An 18,607-nucleotide genomic window follows, 5' to 3' on the forward strand; every position below is an offset into this window, starting at 1 on the left:
TTTGATTCAAAGGAGAGTGAGATGCCAAAACTATTCAGTATTGCAGTTGTAAACCCCACTTCAAGAAGAGGCATGAGCTAATTGAACTCTCACTCTCATGCAAATTCACATCCTAAGCCTATGTTAGTTTTGGTTGCTTGAGGACAAGCAACAATTCAAGTTTGGTGTTGTGATACATGAGCATATTTCCTATCTTTTCCTAGTAAATTTGCATTCAATTTGTTGAGTTTAATCAAGAATTAATTATCTTTTAACTACTATGGATGCTACTTCGAGTCGTGTGCAATTCTGTTTATTTAAGGTAGCATTCGGCTAGATTTGATGGAGTTTCTGCAGAAAAAGAGAAGAAGGCAAATGATGTTGTCAACCCTGACCTCTCTGCACTCAAACCTGGATAACTCGAGCTACGGAGGTCCAATGGATGTGATTTTAGTGGCGTTGGAAAGCTAACTTCCAGAGACCTTTCCAACGATGTATAATAGTCCATACTTCTTCTCCACCAAGTCAGTAAGGGTGGCGCCTAACTTGAGGTTTCTCAAGTTAGGCACCAAAATCAACAGTATGCATAACTCCAAGGCTGCCAAGGTGGCGCCTAACTTGAGAAATCTCAAGTTAGGCGCCAGGACAAGAGACAAGCATTGAAGGAGCTCTGCCAAAGCTGCGCCTAACTTGAGATTTCCCAAGTTAGGCGCAAGGCACAACAACAACACGCAACATTGGTCTTGATGGCTTCAAGTAAGGCGCAACATCCCCTCAAGTTAGGCGCAGCACTCAAGCATTCCATGCCATTCCTTGCTGCCCACTTCAAGTAAGGCGCAGTCTCTCCTCAAGTTAGGCGCCAAATTCAGGTTTTTAAGTGGTCCCCATGCCTATGCACAAGCCACACGAGATCTTTCATTTATTCTGATTAAACTTTAATTTTTGTTTTAAAATAGGAAAAGATATTATTTAGTTTTAGAAATTATAATTTACATTAATTAGGATTAGATATAAAAGGAAAAAGAATCAGCCCTTCGGGCTCCGGCTCATCTCTTTTCTTCTACCTCATTCCGCACTTTACAGTTTTACAGAACCCTAGTTTTCTCTCTGAACCATGAGCAACTAAACCTCCATTGTTAAGGTTAGAAGCTCTGTCTATTGTATGGATTGATACTATTATTTTTCTATTTTAATTCATGTACTGTTTTCTATTTCAAGAATTGTTTTCGTTCTTTATCTTATGAATTTGGGTGGAACGGAAGTATGACCCTTATTCTAATTGAGTTCTTGTATAACTTGGAAAAGCTCTTTACTTGAACAACAACTTGAAAACAATTTCTCCTAATTTCTAATTATCTGGACTTAATGGGATATGTGACATATAATCCTCTTATATTTGGGTAATTAGGGTTTCTATGGCATATAAACTAGAATTAAACTTCACTCTCTAATTGGAATTAAGTGACCAAGGAATTGGCGGTTGATGAAGGTTAGAGGAGACTAAAAATGTCTAAGGAATTAGGGTTTAGTCACATATAGTTTGCCATGAATGGAATATTGCATGATTAAAATAGTTAGTAAGAAAAGTCAATCCGGAAGATAGATACCTCTAAAACTTTAACTGTTTTCTCCATATATATTTCACCTCAATTTACTGCTTTTTTCCTGATTCTCTGAATTATTGTTTGATACAATTAAACTCTAAACACTCTTTTCTGTTTGTCTAACTAAGTAAATCACTTAACCATTGTTGCTTAGTCCATCAATCCTTGTGGGATCGACTCTCATTCACTTGAGGTACTACTTAGTACGACCCGATGCACTTGCCGGTTAGTTTGTGGGTTATAAATTCCACACTAGCCGTCTAAGAGATGTATAATCAAGCTAGTGGTTCATCATTGTCCGATGAAAGACTCACTCTGAACCCATGTAGAATGAGATAACCTTATGCTAGTTCAACGCATTCATAAGGATGAAGAATGAAGATACATCTTAGAATAGAGAATCAGACACGAATTGAAGTAGAACAGTAGTACTTTATTAATCCATAAAACTCAATAGAGCTCCTTCCCTCAACCTAGGAGGTTTAGAAACTCATACTGATAGAAAATACAATGTGGAATTAAAAAATATGCTAGAAGTGTTCGATCTCTCCTCCGAATTGTTCCCTAAAAGTGTAAAAGTTCTCAAATAAATACTAGGCTAATGACTAAGGATTACATAACAGCTGTAAAACAGTTTTTTAGTGCAAAAATTCACTTTTGGGGCCCACTTGGTGAGTGTTTGGGCTGAGCTTGATTGAGATCCACGTGCTAGGAGGCATTCAGAAAAGCAAACAAAAATGGATAAAGGCCTTTAGAAAAGCACAATAACTTGCTAAAAAAAAGATAAAACTAAAAATAAAAACTCAAGCTTCTGAATATTGAAATCAAACAGTTAATTGAACAAAAGGAAAATTCAACAACTACAATTAAAATTATTTAAATCGACAATGTACAAATTACAAACAAAATACAGTTAATTGCAATTACAAGTACCAGTACAAAATAAAAAGAAAAATATACCGAGAGGGAGAAGTAGTGGTCGTTACCTACTTCAAATGGCAGCCATGGAGGAGCAACAATAACCGTTGACGATGGCAACAACAACAAAATCCTACTGAATTTCAAAATTAGCAAAAATATAAAATAAAAAATAAAAAATAAAAAAATAAAGAGAGAATATCTACCGACGGCGATGATCTTGTGCGTCTACGCGCAAGACCGACGGTGGTGCAAGCGGCGGAGGTGCGGTGTTGCGAAGGTGAAAGATCGACGGTAAGTGTGTTTGAGAAGAGGTGCAGTGTTGTGAAGGTGTGATGAGTGCGACAACATCATTTGCAACGGAGATGTACTAATGGAAGAGGCGCTTGCTACCAGATCTGGAAATATATTGGTGGAGGAGACAGATGAACTATGGCGGTAATGGCAGTAGCCACAACAAGCTTAGGATTTCGGCAACGAGATCTATCTTCTCTCAGAATAATCTCTTTGTTTCTCTTACTCTCTGAATCAAAACTACACTCTCTCTGATCTCACAACAGCTAGAAAATTATAAAAAGTGAGTGATAATTGCCATAAGTAAGCTTTTGATTGCGAAGCTTTTGATTACTAAGCTTTTGACAATTGTTATAAAAAATTATTTTAATGAGAATAATACTGACTATAACTCTGGCCACTAAAATTTATTTACTAAAAATAATTTTTTTGTATCTATTAGTGACAATAATGACAATTGTCATTATAATATATAGTAATAATGGTAAATATATAATTGTCACAAAAACATAACTTAAATTAAAGAATTAGTAGCCATTATGTTATTGTCACTAAAAGTTTGTCGTTAAAACATATTTCTCTTGTAGTGAGTGTATTATTTAAGAGTATTATTAAAATGTTAGGATTTAGAATAAATAATAAATTTGTAAGTTTTTTTTTTTTTGTGTACAAAATAGAGTTAAATCTCAAAGTGATCCCTAAAGTTAATAGTTATTCAAATTTGTCCTCGAAGTTGCACTCCAGGACTCAAAGTAGTCCCTAAGACACTTTCTATCTATCACTTACCATCGGAAAGTTGAGCTGGACTGATTCCTATCACGTTGGCTCTGTAACGGCTAGCTAATGTGGCAAAAAAAATTTTATTTTTACAATTTAGTCCCTTTTTCCCTTTTTAAAACCCTAATCCCCAAATTATCTTTAAATTATATTCAAACCTAAATCATTATTAGCATGAAGAAGCACTCCTTGCTTCTTTCTCATCATCCTATTCTCAACTATGTTTTTTGCCACAGTCTTCACTCTCGTAGTTCCCTTCCCATGTGTTGGTCTATTTGTAATGCTCCATTGCCTTTGAATTCAAAAAGTAGTCTGTTTGATGAGCTACTTAAATTCTTTATATTTTTCTTTTATCTTATAAGTCATGTAGTTTAATAGATATTCCTAAAATATTCTATAAAAATCAACTTACTAAATCATTTATTTTTCCTTCATAGCTGCTTTAACTTGAATTTTTCCTTTTTTTTTTTTGTCTTTTTTTTATTGGGTAGTATTTTTTAGAGAAAAAGATTGAGTAAACGTTTAATAATAATAATAATAATAATAATAATAATAATAATAATAATAATAATAATAATAATAGCAAAGGTGCATGAATATCACTGGACAACCCAAAAAGTCATACTTTTAGAAAATTGTTGAGTTATTATAAAATATAAGAACAAAAGCTAATCACATTAATGATATTGCTACTTTACACAGTCTCATTTTTAATTTAGTGCAAAGCAATTGAGCATAAATCTAATTCTCCAAACAAATCTAAATTATTTAGTGCCATTAAAAGATATACATAATTGCTAGAGTATTTTACTGACACCAAGTAAGGGAGTTTTTCCAAAAATATTGTCTCGACAAGTATTGGTAATATAATTGCTAGAAATAATACTTTTAAACTCGTGAACAGAAACAACTTGCTAAGATTTGTCTGAGTCACTTGAATCAGAACGAGCATCTAGATTCAATTTGCCCCTAGCATCATTAGCAATTCTCCATATATCAGCCATATCAAAGTTGAAGTTATCAGAAACAAAACTTTCATTTGATATATACCTTTCTAACACATTTTTTTTCCTTGTATATGTGATTTTTATCATGCACAACAACATAAAGAAATCCAAATTTGTTACTAATCAACATTAAATTAAGATCATTTTCCAGCAATACGGGCACACCGTCCAGAAAGTGTCCCACATTTAGTGTCTTTGGGGTCGGTGAGAATGTGTTAAGCCTTGGCAAGACACGTGAGAGCTTCGTCTAAGAGAGGAAAGGTGTTGGTGTCAGTGTCTAAGAGGAGTGCAAACTTCTTGAACTGCTACCGAAGGAGGGAGAGGCGGAAGGCAAAGTCGCCCGTGCGCTGGAGAAGTGACAGTAGGAGAACATGACGGTGCATGCAGTTAAGAAAACACAAGAGAAGATAAAGGAAGATCTGCAGATAGTGAAGGTAATTTAGGAATTAGGATTTTAAAAGAGAAAAGAGACTAAATTGTAAAAATATATTTTTTTTTATCACATTAGCTAGTTGTTACAATGCCAGCGTGGCACGAATCCGTCTAACTCAACTTTTCAACGACAAATAATGAACAGAAAGTGTCTTAGAAGAAAAAAATTTATAATAAAATAAAATTATATTAATATCTTTAAATTTTTTGTTATTTTTTATTAATCAAAAGATGAATTAATAATTTTATTAATATTTACATATTTTTTAACTTAAATAATAAAAAATTCACTTTTTTATTCTATTTTTATTCATATTTTTTATTATTATATTTTTTTAAAATAAAAATTCAGGTGTAGTTAATTTTATATATAATTTTATATAAAATTAATAATTAAAAATTATTAAATAATTTAACAGATCTAACTAAATTTTTACCCTTTTTTTTAATCTAAATATTATGTTAGGAATTATAACTTTAAAAATATATTTAAATACCTATTAATTTCAGAAATCCGACTGCAATTTCATAGATCAGTTTAATGTTTTGACACAAAATAGGATCTTCGACGAGTGAAAGAACATTCCAGCATTCTTTCTATAGTGAGCTCCTTTGCCCCTTCCCCAAGCTTCTAGAATCATGTTTTAGGCATCATAACTCATAAATCTTCAAATCAAAACCCAAAACCTCTCTCAGTATCGTCCCAAGAAGCTAGCAGCTCAATATCTCCTTGGCTCTCGTCGTCGATGGCAACAAGAAGAACCAAGCCCCTTCTCGCCGCCGCCGTAACCGCCGCCAGAACCTCTCGCAGCCGCAACCTACTATCTCGATGTCGCTCCGCCTCAGCCTTCCCTCATGCTCATGCCACCACTCCTTCAATCTGTTGGCCTCGTACCATCGACACTCTCGACGCCGGCAATGTGGCCTCCGCCAAGTTCCTGTCCCTCTCTTTCACTCGCGGGTTCCATGCCTCTCGTCCCTCCTTCAGCTCCACAGCAAGCTCTCAGGTTTTTCACCAATTTTCATTTTCCTCGGTTTCATTTGAATCATCAATTCACAGTTCACAATGTATTCTTTAATCAACTTCTTTTCAATGTTAGCTGTAGATAGTTTAGGACGTTGGAATTGGAGGCATTTTTCTTGATGTTATAATGAACAGAAAGTTAAATAATTGGATTGTTCATTCTTCTCTTTTTTGGTTGATTTGGATTAAAGAATTTGTTTGCGTTGCATACTGCTTGACACAAATAAGCTAATGATAGAGTTGAACAGTTGTGTTCACCGAGAGAGTAATTTTCTGAATCTTAAGTTAGCTGATTCCGTTTTATTTTATTTCTTTAAATATTGAATCAGATAACACAGACAGAATTCACTGAAATGGCATGGGAGGGAATTGTTGGTGCTGTCGATGCTGCACGAGAGAGTAAACAGCAAGTGGTGGAAACTGAGCACTTAATGAAAGCTCTATTGGAGCAAAAAGATGGTTTGGCTCGAAGGATATTTACCAAGGCCGGATTGGACAACACATCTGTTCTACAGGCCACTGATGATTTCATCGCTCAGCAGCCAAAGGTGTGATTTATGGTGATATGGTTTTTTGGTTGGTAATTTAGAAAATTCTCAATTGTGGCTTTCGTTCGGTAGGTTATGGGTGACACGACAGGTCCTGTTGTGGGTTCACATTTTGGTTCTCTCTTGGACAATGCTCGAAAGCACAAGAAAGAAATGGGTGATGAATATGTATCTGTGGAGCATTTTTTGCTGGCCTTTTCTTCAGATAAGAGATTTGGGCAACAATTATTTAAGAATCTTCATCTTAGCGAGAAGGCTTTGAAGGATGCTGTACAAGCTGTTCGTGGAAGTCAAAGAGTGACTGATCAAAGTATGAGTTTATGTTCAAAGATTTCTTATTTGTGACAATGTTGGGTGGAGAAATTTGTTCTGTTTTTTAAAACCTTGACTTATCTTTACACTGTAAATCCATTGTTCCTCTGTGATTGCTATTTGTTGTTAACATTTTTTTCACTTATTGGAAATAACTGTGGATAGATCCCGAGGGAAAATATCAAGCACTGGAGAAGTATGGAAATGACCTGACTGAACTTGCTAGGCGTGGGAAGCTTGATCCTGTCATAGGTCGAGATGATGAAATTCGACGCTGTATACAGATATTGTCGAGGAGAACAAAAAACAATCCAGTTATTATTGGTGAACCTGGAGTGGGGAAAACTGCAATTGCTGAAGGGTTTGTATAGTATAATGTGTCATTTTTCCCCAGTTGTGTTGTTAAATATGATTTCTTAGTATTATATCTGTATGTTATACTGCATCCTTATTCTTCACTTCGCATAATTTAGGTCTTTTATAACTGTATGTTAATATATGAGTGCAACTGTTTAACATCAGACTTGTTCGATCATTTGATTGTTACAGAAATATTCTTATTCTTTTGCAGATTAGCTCAACGAATAGTACGTGGAGATGTTCCCGAACCATTGATGAACCGCAAGGTTGGGTCCTACTACCTCTTCCTTATATAAATAACTTATGTGCTGTGAGGGTCCACTATAGGGTTGGACAATTCAAGTGGGTTCATGGCAGGGAGCCGTTGGTCCATTAGGCTGCATTTGGTTCTGAGACACAACACTGAGAACGAGACACTAAAGAGAGAAACACAAAAATTAATGTTTTTATATTTTGTTTGGTGATAAACTAGAACAAATTATAAAAGTCTAATTTATTCTTATTTTTTTCCATACAAAAAGTTCAGGAAAAAAAATATAATCCTGAAAATTTGATAGAAATAATGAAAGAAAAATGAAAAATAAGTTGTGTCTTTTGTTAGTGTCTCACAAAATACACTAATTCATCTCTGGATATAATGTCTCTGTCCATATCTTATTTGCCAAACATGATTTTGTTTCTGTGTCCTGTACCTATAAACAAACACAGCACAAAATATATCATTGCAGTATTCTTGGCTAACTTGGTATTAAATTCTTGCTTTTATTCTTGGGGGTTTTGTAGTTGATCTCCCTTGATATGGGTTCATTGGTTGCTGGTGCCAAGTTTCGTGGAGATTTTGAAGAACGGCTGAAAGCTGTCCTTAAGGAAGTTACTGCATCAAATGGACAAATCATTTTGTTTATTGATGAAATTCATACAGTTGTTGGTGCAGGTTAGTACCTTGCTCTCAGTAAGCCTTTGAGTGTATTTTGTACTTTCTATTTAATTTATAAGAATTCATTTTGTCCCTTTCCCTTCATCAGCCCTGATTATTTTACTTATATATATATATATATATATATATATATATATATATATATATAGGTTATGAACAATTTATGAACAAATTCATTGATTATTTCAGTCAAAGCAAATCTAGTTTGAAAAATATTTTGACTTTGCTGGACATTTAACCTTTTTGGATAAACTGATTGAACACAGAAAATATTGTGCAAGTTTGTACATCATCAGCTTGTATTGACCTTTCAATTCATCATCCACCCTCCTCCTTCTTCTACTCCTTTTTTCTTTTTAAGTTCTGGAATTCACCCAATTAATATGGTGCTTTTGGTTTATTCATTTACCAATAGGGGCTACTAGTGGTGCAATGGATGCTGGAAACTTGTTGAAACCAATGCTTGGACGAGGTGAACTTCGATGTATAGGAGCAACTACGTTGAATGAATACAGAAAGTACATTGAGAAGGATCCTGCACTTGAGCGTAGATTTCAACAAGTGTTTTGCAGTCAACCCTCTGTTGAGGATACAATATCCATTCTTCGTGGGTTGCGTGAGCGGTATGAGTTGCATCATGGAGTCAAAATATCAGATAGTGCGCTTGTTTCAGCAGCAGTTCTTGCAGATCGATATATCACTGAACGCTTCCTACCTGACAAAGGTAAGCTGCGACGCCAGAACTTAAATGATAGGGGATGACCCATTAATTTACAATTTAGTATATAGCAGATAGTCCTAACAAGAACAGTATAAATTTCCCTTTCCGAAAGAAAAACTTTATTTCTCTTCTTTAACCTTCATATTATTGTGTTCTTTTTTTATTTATTTTTTCTAGAAGCATGAGTGAATGCATGTCTCCCCAACCATCTTGGAAAACCTCCGTAGTTTCGAATATCTAACTTAGTTTTTCGGTTTCAGCCATTGATCTTGTTGATGAAGCTGCTGCGAAGCTGAAGATGGAGATCACCTCTAAGCCGACAGAATTGGATGAGATAGATAGAGCAGTCTTGAAATTGGAGATGGAAAAACTCTCTCTGAAAAATGACACTGATAAAGCATCTAAAGAAAGATTGAGCAAGCTTGAACATGATTTGAGTTTGCTTAAACAGAAACAAAAAGAATTAACAGAGCAGTGGGACAGTGAAAAGGTTTTAATGACTAAGATAAGATCAATCAAAGAGGAGGTAATGTTTCATCTGTTATGCCATTGCAGTAGATTCTTTAACCTTAAAGATTATCTTAATGTTTCAAACATATATGTAGATTGACCGGGTTAACCTAGAGATGGAAGCTGCTGAGCGTGATTATGATCTGAACCGTGCTGCTGAGCTTAAGTATGGAACTCTGATGTCTCTTCAACGTCAACTAGAAGAAGCTGAAAACAACCTCACTAACTTTCGAAAGTCTGGACAATCATTACTTAGGGAAGAGGTCACTGACCTTGATATTACTGAGATTGTAAGCAAATGGACTGGTATACCATTATCAAATCTCCAACAGACAGAGAGGGAAAAGTTGGTCATGTTGGAGCAGGTTCTTCATAAGAGGGTAGTTGGTCAGGATATTGCTGTAAAATCTGTGGCTGATGCAATTCGTCGTTCAAGAGCTGGGTTGTCTGACCCTAATCGGCCAATTGCGAGCTTCATGTTCATGGGCCCAACTGGTGTTGGCAAAACCGAGCTTGCCAAGGCTTTGGCTGGTTACTTGTTTAACACAGAAAATGCTCTTGTTAGAATTGATATGAGTGAGTACATGGAGAAGCATGCTGTTTCACGTTTAGTTGGGGCCCCACCTGGTTATGTTGGTTATGAAGAGGGTGGCCAGCTAACTGAAGTGGTCCGGAGAAGACCCTACTGCGTGGTCCTATTTGATGAAATAGAGAAGGCACACCATGATGTTTTCAATATCTTGCTGCAGTTGTTGGATGATGGAAGGATTACCGATTCTCAAGGACGGACCGTTAGCTTCACGAACTGTGTAGTGATTATGACTTCAAACATTGGCTCACATTACATACTTGAGACCCTCCGTAGTACACAAGAGGACAAACATGCAGTTTATGAACAGATGAAAAAACAAGTTGTTGAGCTGGCCAGGCAAACATTTCGTCCAGAGTTCATGAATCGCATTGATGAATATATTGTTTTCCAACCTCTGGATTCCCAACAAATTAGCAACATAGTGGAGCTTCAGGTAGACTATCTGCTGATATTACCTTTATATCCCTTCAAACCTTTAGGATATAATGTTGTTTCTTATGATTATCTATGTTATAAATCCTAGTTGAAGACTGTCCAATTGAGATGAATGTTAATACTCATCTTCTTACCGCAGATGGAACGAGTGAAGGGCAGACTCAAGCAGAAGAAAATTGATCTTCACTTCACAAAAGAAGCTGTGGAGCTTCTTGGGGTATTGGGTTTTGATCCAAATTTCGGGGCAAGACCAGTTAAAAGAGTGATACAACAACTGGTTGAGAATGAAATTGCAATGGGAGTTCTAAGGGGAGACTTCAAAGAAGAGGACTCGATCATTGTTGATGCTGACATGTCTCCGTCAGCCAAGGACCGTCCTGGCCTCGATAGACTGCTTGTTAGGAAGCTGGACAGTCCTGTTGCTGCTGCTGCCATGGTTGCCAATGACTAGTGATTGGATTCAAATGGAGGCTTCATTTAATCACACGCGATAACATGGTAGTATAGGTGCACACGGTTCATACTCTTATTAATTTTATTATTTTAGATGTATACTTTTGTAATATGGTTACTCTTAAATGTTCCTGGAATTATGGGATCTTTTTTTTCCCCTTCGGCTCCTCCAGGCTCTTCGCCCTTTTCGTCTTTGTATGCTCAACACAGACAAACGAGTAGTGATGATCATATTCTCAAAAAGCGTGATGCAAAAGCAAAAGGAAGCATGCGAAATTCACGATGTGTAATTATCTTTTTTAGGAAATGACGAATCCATAAAGTTATTATCTTTTATCATATAAGTTTTCTTTTTTTTGGGACATGGAAGACATGAGTTTTTGACCCCTAGTGTAGTGATGAACTGATGATGGTTTGGTTCGAATTCGATACAGAGGGACATACGGTACCGTTTACTTTAGGTCTTATTTGTGATTTTTTTTTTTTTTTTTGTACAGTTATTCGTGATTTTCTATAGATTGTAAAGTCTATGAAATTAAACTTCAAGGTTTCTTTCGGCCCGTCTATTTTTTTTTTTTTTCGATTTCGGGGCTTTCAAATCCATTTATTTATATATCTCCATTGTAAGGGTCCAAGTTACGTCCCTATTCAGCTAATTTGTATCTTTTGGGTAGTCCAGGAAGCCGGAGCAAAAAATAAAAAGCAGTCCAGCAAGTACACGGACTACTTCTACTCTGTACATGAAGATAAAAATGAGTAAATGACACCGGACCAAAAACAAAATAATAAAGATAGAAGACAAAGTTGCTTTATAATTTGGCTTCTCTTTTTATTATGATGTAATAATAGTTGTGCACATTATTGGAATAGATTGAAAGTTATATTAGCTTGGTTAAGGAAAGAAAGGGTGCAAGGTTTCACAAGATTTATAGTGCAGACAACATATGTGAGTGACATTAATGAAAACAGAGAACGTGATGCGCGCAACATGGCTGCAGTGAATGCGATATCTATCCCCATCGGGATCCTTAATAGAATATGGATGAGCTTTCAAACATTGTCAGTTAAAATTAACAATAAAAAAAGTACCGCTATAAAAGTACTAGTTGTAATTTCTTTTCAAATGTGAATATTTCAATATCTGTTTGCTTCCCCTGAAAAAAGTTGCTTTTATTTTTTACATTGTAACTGTGTTGTGCAAGAATATTGTATTGAGGGGTGTAATACACCTTTGTGGACCAACGGCTAAAGAAATTAGAGGGAGAGTTTTTCCTTTAACACATTTTATATTGTTTTATAAATTCGACACTCAAATTTGTTATTTTGGATTTATTTTTTTTTAATATGCAAAAAGTTGACCCTTAGACTTAGCATTTTGTATTTTAAAATTTTTTAAAGGTGAATGCTATGGTGTCTAAAATGTAGTATCTATTTACTAAAAAGAGTTAAAAATTAATATTTAATTTAAAAGATATAAAAATAAATAATTTTTAAAAATTCAAAACTTATTACAAAAAGAAAGTTAGACAAAATTTATGTGTCAAGTCATAGGCATCATAAAATTGGTTTTTTTTTAAATGTCTTAATCCAACCCTTTGATTTGATTTACGATAAAATAAAAAAAATTACATCAACGCAAATTGTTCCTTCTTATTTGTCCTGACCTTTAAATTTCTTAACAAATTTTATTTCTCAATTAAAATTTTAAAAAAATAACGTCTATATTAGAGAAAAACACACCAGATTACCATTACAAAGTATTAGATCCAATGTTTATCCGTCTCAAAAGAATCAGCCGAAAAAAGTAGCAGCAACTCTAAGATGATGCAGTGAAATAATCATTGGTTGGTATAAGGGTCCATTGCCATATTACTACTCATGCACAAAATGAAGGCATTGCTCAGTTAGAATGATGATCATTCAAATAGTGCGTGTACTTTTTGATAGTGCGACCACAATGAAAGAAGCACATGCAACTGTATATGAAAGATTTACCGAGTGTAACTCAAAGGCAAAGTTGTTGGAGAATGGTATCTTAGTATATTTGTAAGAAGTATTCCTCAGCATAGAATTATTGTTGAATACTGATGGAAGTGAACAAGTATTAAAGTATTAGTACTAGCATAGAACATTATTGAAGTTGAATGAGTTGGGTGAAAATGGCTCATCCTAATATCCCACCCCACATAATTAACGATATGGTTTAGTTGTCGGTGCTATTGTATGTTGAACCTTTGACCACCATCCATACCTAATGAGTAAAGAAAGTCGAATACAAAACACAAATTGAGCTAATCCTGCAATTGCCGGCTCATTAAGTAAAGTACTATAATGGTGCACGTATTTGTAAATAACTAAATCTAAAACCTGTACAGTTAGTAGTATGTTTTATGTTCATTTATGAGAAATAGAGTACTAGTACTAGTAGTAGCAGTAAATGAGGTGTGGTTACTGCTTACTGATGGGGCACTGATTAAAAGGTGAAAAGGACCCCACAAAGAAACTTCCATCTTCACTGAATCTTAGCTGGCGGCCATTATTAACGAATGGCGACGGTGTCACCATTTTACCTTACACCGCCCCCACCACAATTCCCGGTCCTCACATTTCCCAACGCCCTCCCCTTCCTAACTGCCTTCCTTTCTTCCCAAGCCTTCATCTCTCTCACAACATAAAAATCCTTTGATTAAAAAGAGATACTACTCGTGTCGGAATTTGATTTTTAAAATTTTAATTTAATTAATTTAGTCTTAATTTGGTGACAGTTAGAATTTCATCGTGACGGTTGTCAATTTATTTTAAAATGTCGTTAACGATTTTATAATTACACAAAGTTAAGAATTAATGTCATGAATGTTAAATTAGAGAATTAAATTCAATGAATTAATTTTAAGCAACATTTGATTAATGTCTATATTTATAAGGGACACTCTACTATGTAGATTAAAGTTGTATAAAAAGAAAATATAATTTTTTTTATAGTTATTTTTTATTATTTTATTATTGTTTAAAATATGAATCTTACCTTTTTCAATCTTTCTTTTATCCCATAAAAAAAAATATTGTAAACTTAAATCTTTACAATATAATTTACCATTTATAAGATGGTACATATTCACTGTTTATTAATTAAGATATAAATTTTCAAACACTATAATATATAATTACATATAAAATAAACATTTTCAATGTCCTTCCTTAAAACTAGGACATTAAGATACAATTTATAAACAACGAATTTGATTTTTTATTTTTAATTAATTTTAAAATTATCAATTTAATTCTCATTTTCTCATTATTTTTTGTTTCTCCCTCCTTCTTTTCTCTGTCATTGCTCTTCTTTCTTGCTTTCTCCGTCACGCCTATGCGTCCTCTTCTTTTTATCTTTTCTATCTCACTCTATTATTTATTTAAATTTTTCGCCTTAACTCTACCACCATTTAAATTTGGTTCCATCCTTGTTTAGATCTACAAATTCAGTCGCCAAACTCAATTTAGGTGAGGTCCCTGGTATTGAAGCAACAGCCAACTATCGTCGTGTTGCCCACCGCCGTCGCATTCCTTATTCTACACCGCCTCCACTTCACTCCTCCCCATCTGTTGGCTCAATCTTTCCCTTCCCTCTCACCTTTGTTTTTTTTTCCTTTTCAATGTTTGCTCCAATTATTTTGTTTTTGTGTAAAAAATAAGAATGTTTGAATTGATTATTGAAATAAAGTTTTTGCTATTAGTAATTTGGACTGATGTTGAAGTATCAGTGGTGGTAATGATGGTAAAAGATAATTTAATTTATATTAGTGTATTTTGTGTATTATTACTAAACATATTAAAAAATTGGTAAATATTTTTAAGATAATATCTTCACATGAAAATAACATTGAATCATTTAATGATTCATAATACCATTTTCATATGAAAATATCATCATGTGAATATTTTCTTAATTTTGTCTACCTTTATGTTTATGTCTCTTTCTATATTTGTGTCTATATTTATATTTATCTAAAATACACTAATCCAACATAATTTTTAGAATTAGATTAAGACCTAAGTGTAACTTAAAGACCAATATAAGTATTAATTAGTAAATAAAAAACTAACAATGTCACTATGATATATTAATTAGTTTTTAGGATAAAGTATACTTTTTGTCTTTAACATTTGCGATATTTTTTAAAAATATCCCTAACGTCTAATTTCATTTAATTTTGTCCCTAACATTTTTTATTCATTCAATTTTGTCCCTAACTATTTCAATTTGTGTCAAACTTACTCTTAAAAGTTTTTAATTTTGTCCCTAAAATTTTATATGGAATTAACGTTTAGGGGTAGTTTTGACATAAATCGAAAACATTAACGACAAAATTGAATAAAACTAAACGTTAAGAGTATTTTTGAAAAAAATCACAAACGCTAAGAAAAAAAAGCATATTTTACCCTAGTTTATTATTGTCCAATAATTTTATAATTCTTTAAAAGATAAATACTTCACTTACATAGAACTTTTATAAAGCGAACTACTAATTCAGTCTCTGTCTATTTCTCAGAATGACAACGCAATTCTTTAAAATAAAAGCGTTTTCACTTTGGCCCCTGTCCCTTATTTCCGTAACACAATGTGGTTCTTGTGGGTGTTTTTCCGTTAAATCCTGACAGAAAATAATGACGTGTTAGGTTACATGCTGAGCTGTCACGTTATGTTTGCTGAGGTGGCCCTTATGTGCTAACGTGGACAATCAGAAATAGACAAAAGCCTAATTGCCTCTAAATTCAAATTGGTTAGAAGTCAAATTATTTTTTATTTATTATATTAATATTCTTTTTTCAATAAATTATGAATATATAGTATAATAAGTACAAACTAATTAATGAATTTTTTAAATTTAAAAATAATATTTAGTTTCACAATAAATACTATTTTTAAATTGGAATAATTTATTTATTAATTAATTTGTATTTATTATACTATATAGCCAATAATTTATTAAAAAATATTAATATAATAAATAAAAATAATTTGAAAAAGATATTGTTTAAAGAATAAAGATAAATAAACTTTCAACTAATTTAAATTTAGAAATAATTAGGCCTCTGTCTATTTTTAATTGTCCAACGTTGACACATAAAAACCACCTCAACAAACATGATGTAACAGCTCAATTATGTAACCTGACATGTCATTATTTTCCGTCAAAACTTAACGTAAAAATACTCATAAAAATTACGTTATGTCACGAAAATAAAAAACAAAAAATAAAATAAAATATTTTTATTTTAAAAAATCGCGTTATCCTTCTTAAAAAATAATCAACGGCCAAATTATTACTTCATTCAACTTTTATACCTGTTTTCTCTGTCGTCCAACCCCTACACAAAAAATCATGACAATTGAGAAGTTTGTCCATTTATTAGGTAATAGTAGTACATTTTTTATTTTCTGCACTTTTATGTATTCTGAACTGCAAATAAGAATCAATTTCTAGATTTCATATTGACTTTGTCTGAAATAATTCTAATCGCCTAGATTTTAATATTTTAAATTTAGTTATGTCGTAAAATATTTTATTCCTGACATCACCGAATTATCTCATGCGTTGATATGAATATATTTTAGTAACGTAATTTTGTTCAATCATTTTTTCATAATTTTTTCCAAAATATACCTTCTCTTTTTCCTCAATTTCCTTTTGTACACTTCTAAACTCAAATTTTGCTTCAGTGTGTCCATCATGCATCTTCTACATTTGCACAACTGCTAGGTGTCCATGGTTCAAGAGTAGAATATTAAAAAACAAATTGTGATCTTAATTTGGTTTTGTTACTGGCCGTGGAGCAAATCAAGGAATAATAGTATAAACCAGTCAACAAATCGAATAACAAGCTCAAAAAAAGAAAATGCAAATCAAAGTATTCAAATTCATTGCAAAATTAAAAGAAAAAAGAATTAATTACATAATAATTACAAGATAAAGGTTAGAAGGGGCTTTCTTCATCAAGAACTCATGACAGTTACAAAAGTTCTTGATGAGACTAAAAAGAATATTTTGAAAATAATTAAAAAAATTGATTGAAAAAAATGGAGTTAGTAATTTTGAGAGTAGCATTATCACTTTTTTATAGATGAAATTCATTCAATAAGTAGTATTTAAATTGTTTATGATAGTACGGATTAAAATCGTTTCTATAAATGCTGTATACAAAACATAGAAATCTTTTGCAAATTAATTTTTAATAAATAAATATTTTTTTCGATTCTCATCATTTGCTCCAAGTACAAGATATTTTTTTACAATTTAAAAACTTTTAATCAATATTTAACCATTTAAATAATTGGTGAAAAACAGTTCTATTACTGATTTAATCGACTCTGGAAAAATGTATATAAAAAAAATTAATCTCTATATACAAGTCATTCAAACAAACAAGTAGCTTTGACCTAATTCACCTCACGTGCTGCTATCTCTAACAAACTTTTGACTCAACGTGCGAATATATAACTACCTTTTTTATGCGACTTTCGTTTCTTTTTTCGAATTTTCTCACCGTTTTCTGCGTCTCTACGTTATGTTCTATCTCTACGTTTTCTGCATTTCTCTTTCTTCTCTATGTTCTCTGCGTTCTCTTCGTTCAAGTTCAATGCTCTTTTATCTGATATGAAGATTTGGATCAAAATTTTTGAAATCAAGTTGTGAAATCAGGTTTGAACAGTTATTTCGTTGTCGAAGATAATGGATTATTCAAGTTCAAACTGTCAATTGAACCAGAGCGAAGTGGATTATTATTTTGAATCCAATCAAGTGGCCAATGTATAGGTTGATTCTAGTTAATGTTGTTCGTTAGTAGTTTATGATTCTGTACGTGAATAATATTGTTTTTGTTTGTGAAAATTGCTGTTTATGGTTGAAGATTTGAATTGAATGTAATGTAGGAGTTCTAAATCTATATTATTATTGTGATAAATTTGTTCCGTCACGTTTTGGTATATTTTGATTATAAATTGGTGTATTTTAGAATTCTTTCTATGTATTTTGGACATTTTTTAGTGTATTTATAGGTTCAGACTTTCAATTGAATCAGTACAAATTGTATTATTGTTTTCAATCGAATCAAGTGGTGACTTATGGTTTGAATCTAGTTAATGTAGTTTGTTAGTAGTTTATGATTCTGTAGTTGAATCAATTTGTTTTTGTTTGTGAAAATTGTTGTGTATGGCTGATGGTTTGAATTTGAATGTAATGTACAAGTTCTGAATGTGATTTTATTATTTTGATGAATATGTTTCATTCTCAGTTTCGGTGTATTTTAGTTCTAATATGGTTTATTTTGGAATGATTTCGGTATATTTTTTAGTTTCTGTGAGATGTTGATGAGCAGCTTGTTCCAAAGGTTGGGATAACTTTTAACATGCTTGAAGAAGTTGAAAATTTCTACATTGATTATTCTAAACTTGCAGATTTTTCTACAAAAATTTGGAGCACAAATAAAAAAAATAAAATTAAGAACCAATTGATTACATGTATCAGAAAGGGAAAATAAAAATCAAATATATCTCCAACTGAGAAGACAAATCCCTCAGGTGGATTAAATTATCCTGCAAGAATTTATATACATATATTAAAGGATGTTAGTGTTTGGATCATTTTGAAGGTTGTGTTGCATCATTCACATTCGTGCTGTCCAAATCAAGTAGAGATGCTTAAACAA

At 32.8% G+C, this 18,607-nt stretch overlaps 1 protein-coding gene across 1 annotated transcript; it reads left to right on the plus strand.

The window, feature by feature from the left end:
• The first annotated feature begins 5,527 nt into the window (after positions 1-5,527).
• Positions 5,528-11,289, plus strand: CLPB4 (casein lytic proteinase B4). The gene is made up of 10 exons (XM_016325070.3): positions 5,528-6,018; positions 6,365-6,583; positions 6,656-6,893; positions 7,061-7,256; positions 7,467-7,521; positions 8,039-8,189; positions 8,608-8,916; positions 9,174-9,439; positions 9,519-10,448; positions 10,590-11,289. Exons 1-10 carry the CDS (start codon positions 5,758-5,760, stop codon positions 10,899-10,901), a joined length of 2,937 nt encoding a protein of 978 aa, XP_016180556.1. The 5' UTR covers positions 5,528-5,757; the 3' UTR covers positions 10,902-11,289.
• The last annotated feature ends 7,318 nt before the right edge of the window (positions 11,290-18,607 follow it).

This window comes from Arachis ipaensis, chromosome B10 (assembly GCF_059453495.1).
Source record: "Arachis ipaensis isolate K30076 ecotype BB chromosome B10, ASM5945349v1, whole genome shotgun sequence".
Lineage (NCBI taxonomy): Eukaryota > Viridiplantae > Streptophyta > Magnoliopsida > Fabales > Fabaceae > Arachis > Arachis ipaensis.

Excerpts from the sequence above, each read along its gene's own strand:
- CLPB4 (XM_016325070.3), top strand. The coding sequence starts at position 5,758 with ATGGCAACAAGAAGAACCAAGCCCCTTCTCGCCGCCGCCGTAACCGCC. Across the intron at positions 6,019-6,364 it reads GCTCCACAGCAAGCTCTCAG|ATAACACAGACAGAATTCAC; the intron begins GTTTTTCACCAA and ends ATATTGAATCAG. Across the intron at positions 6,894-7,060 it reads TCAAAGAGTGACTGATCAAA|ATCCCGAGGGAAAATATCAA; the intron begins GTATGAGTTTAT and ends AACTGTGGATAG.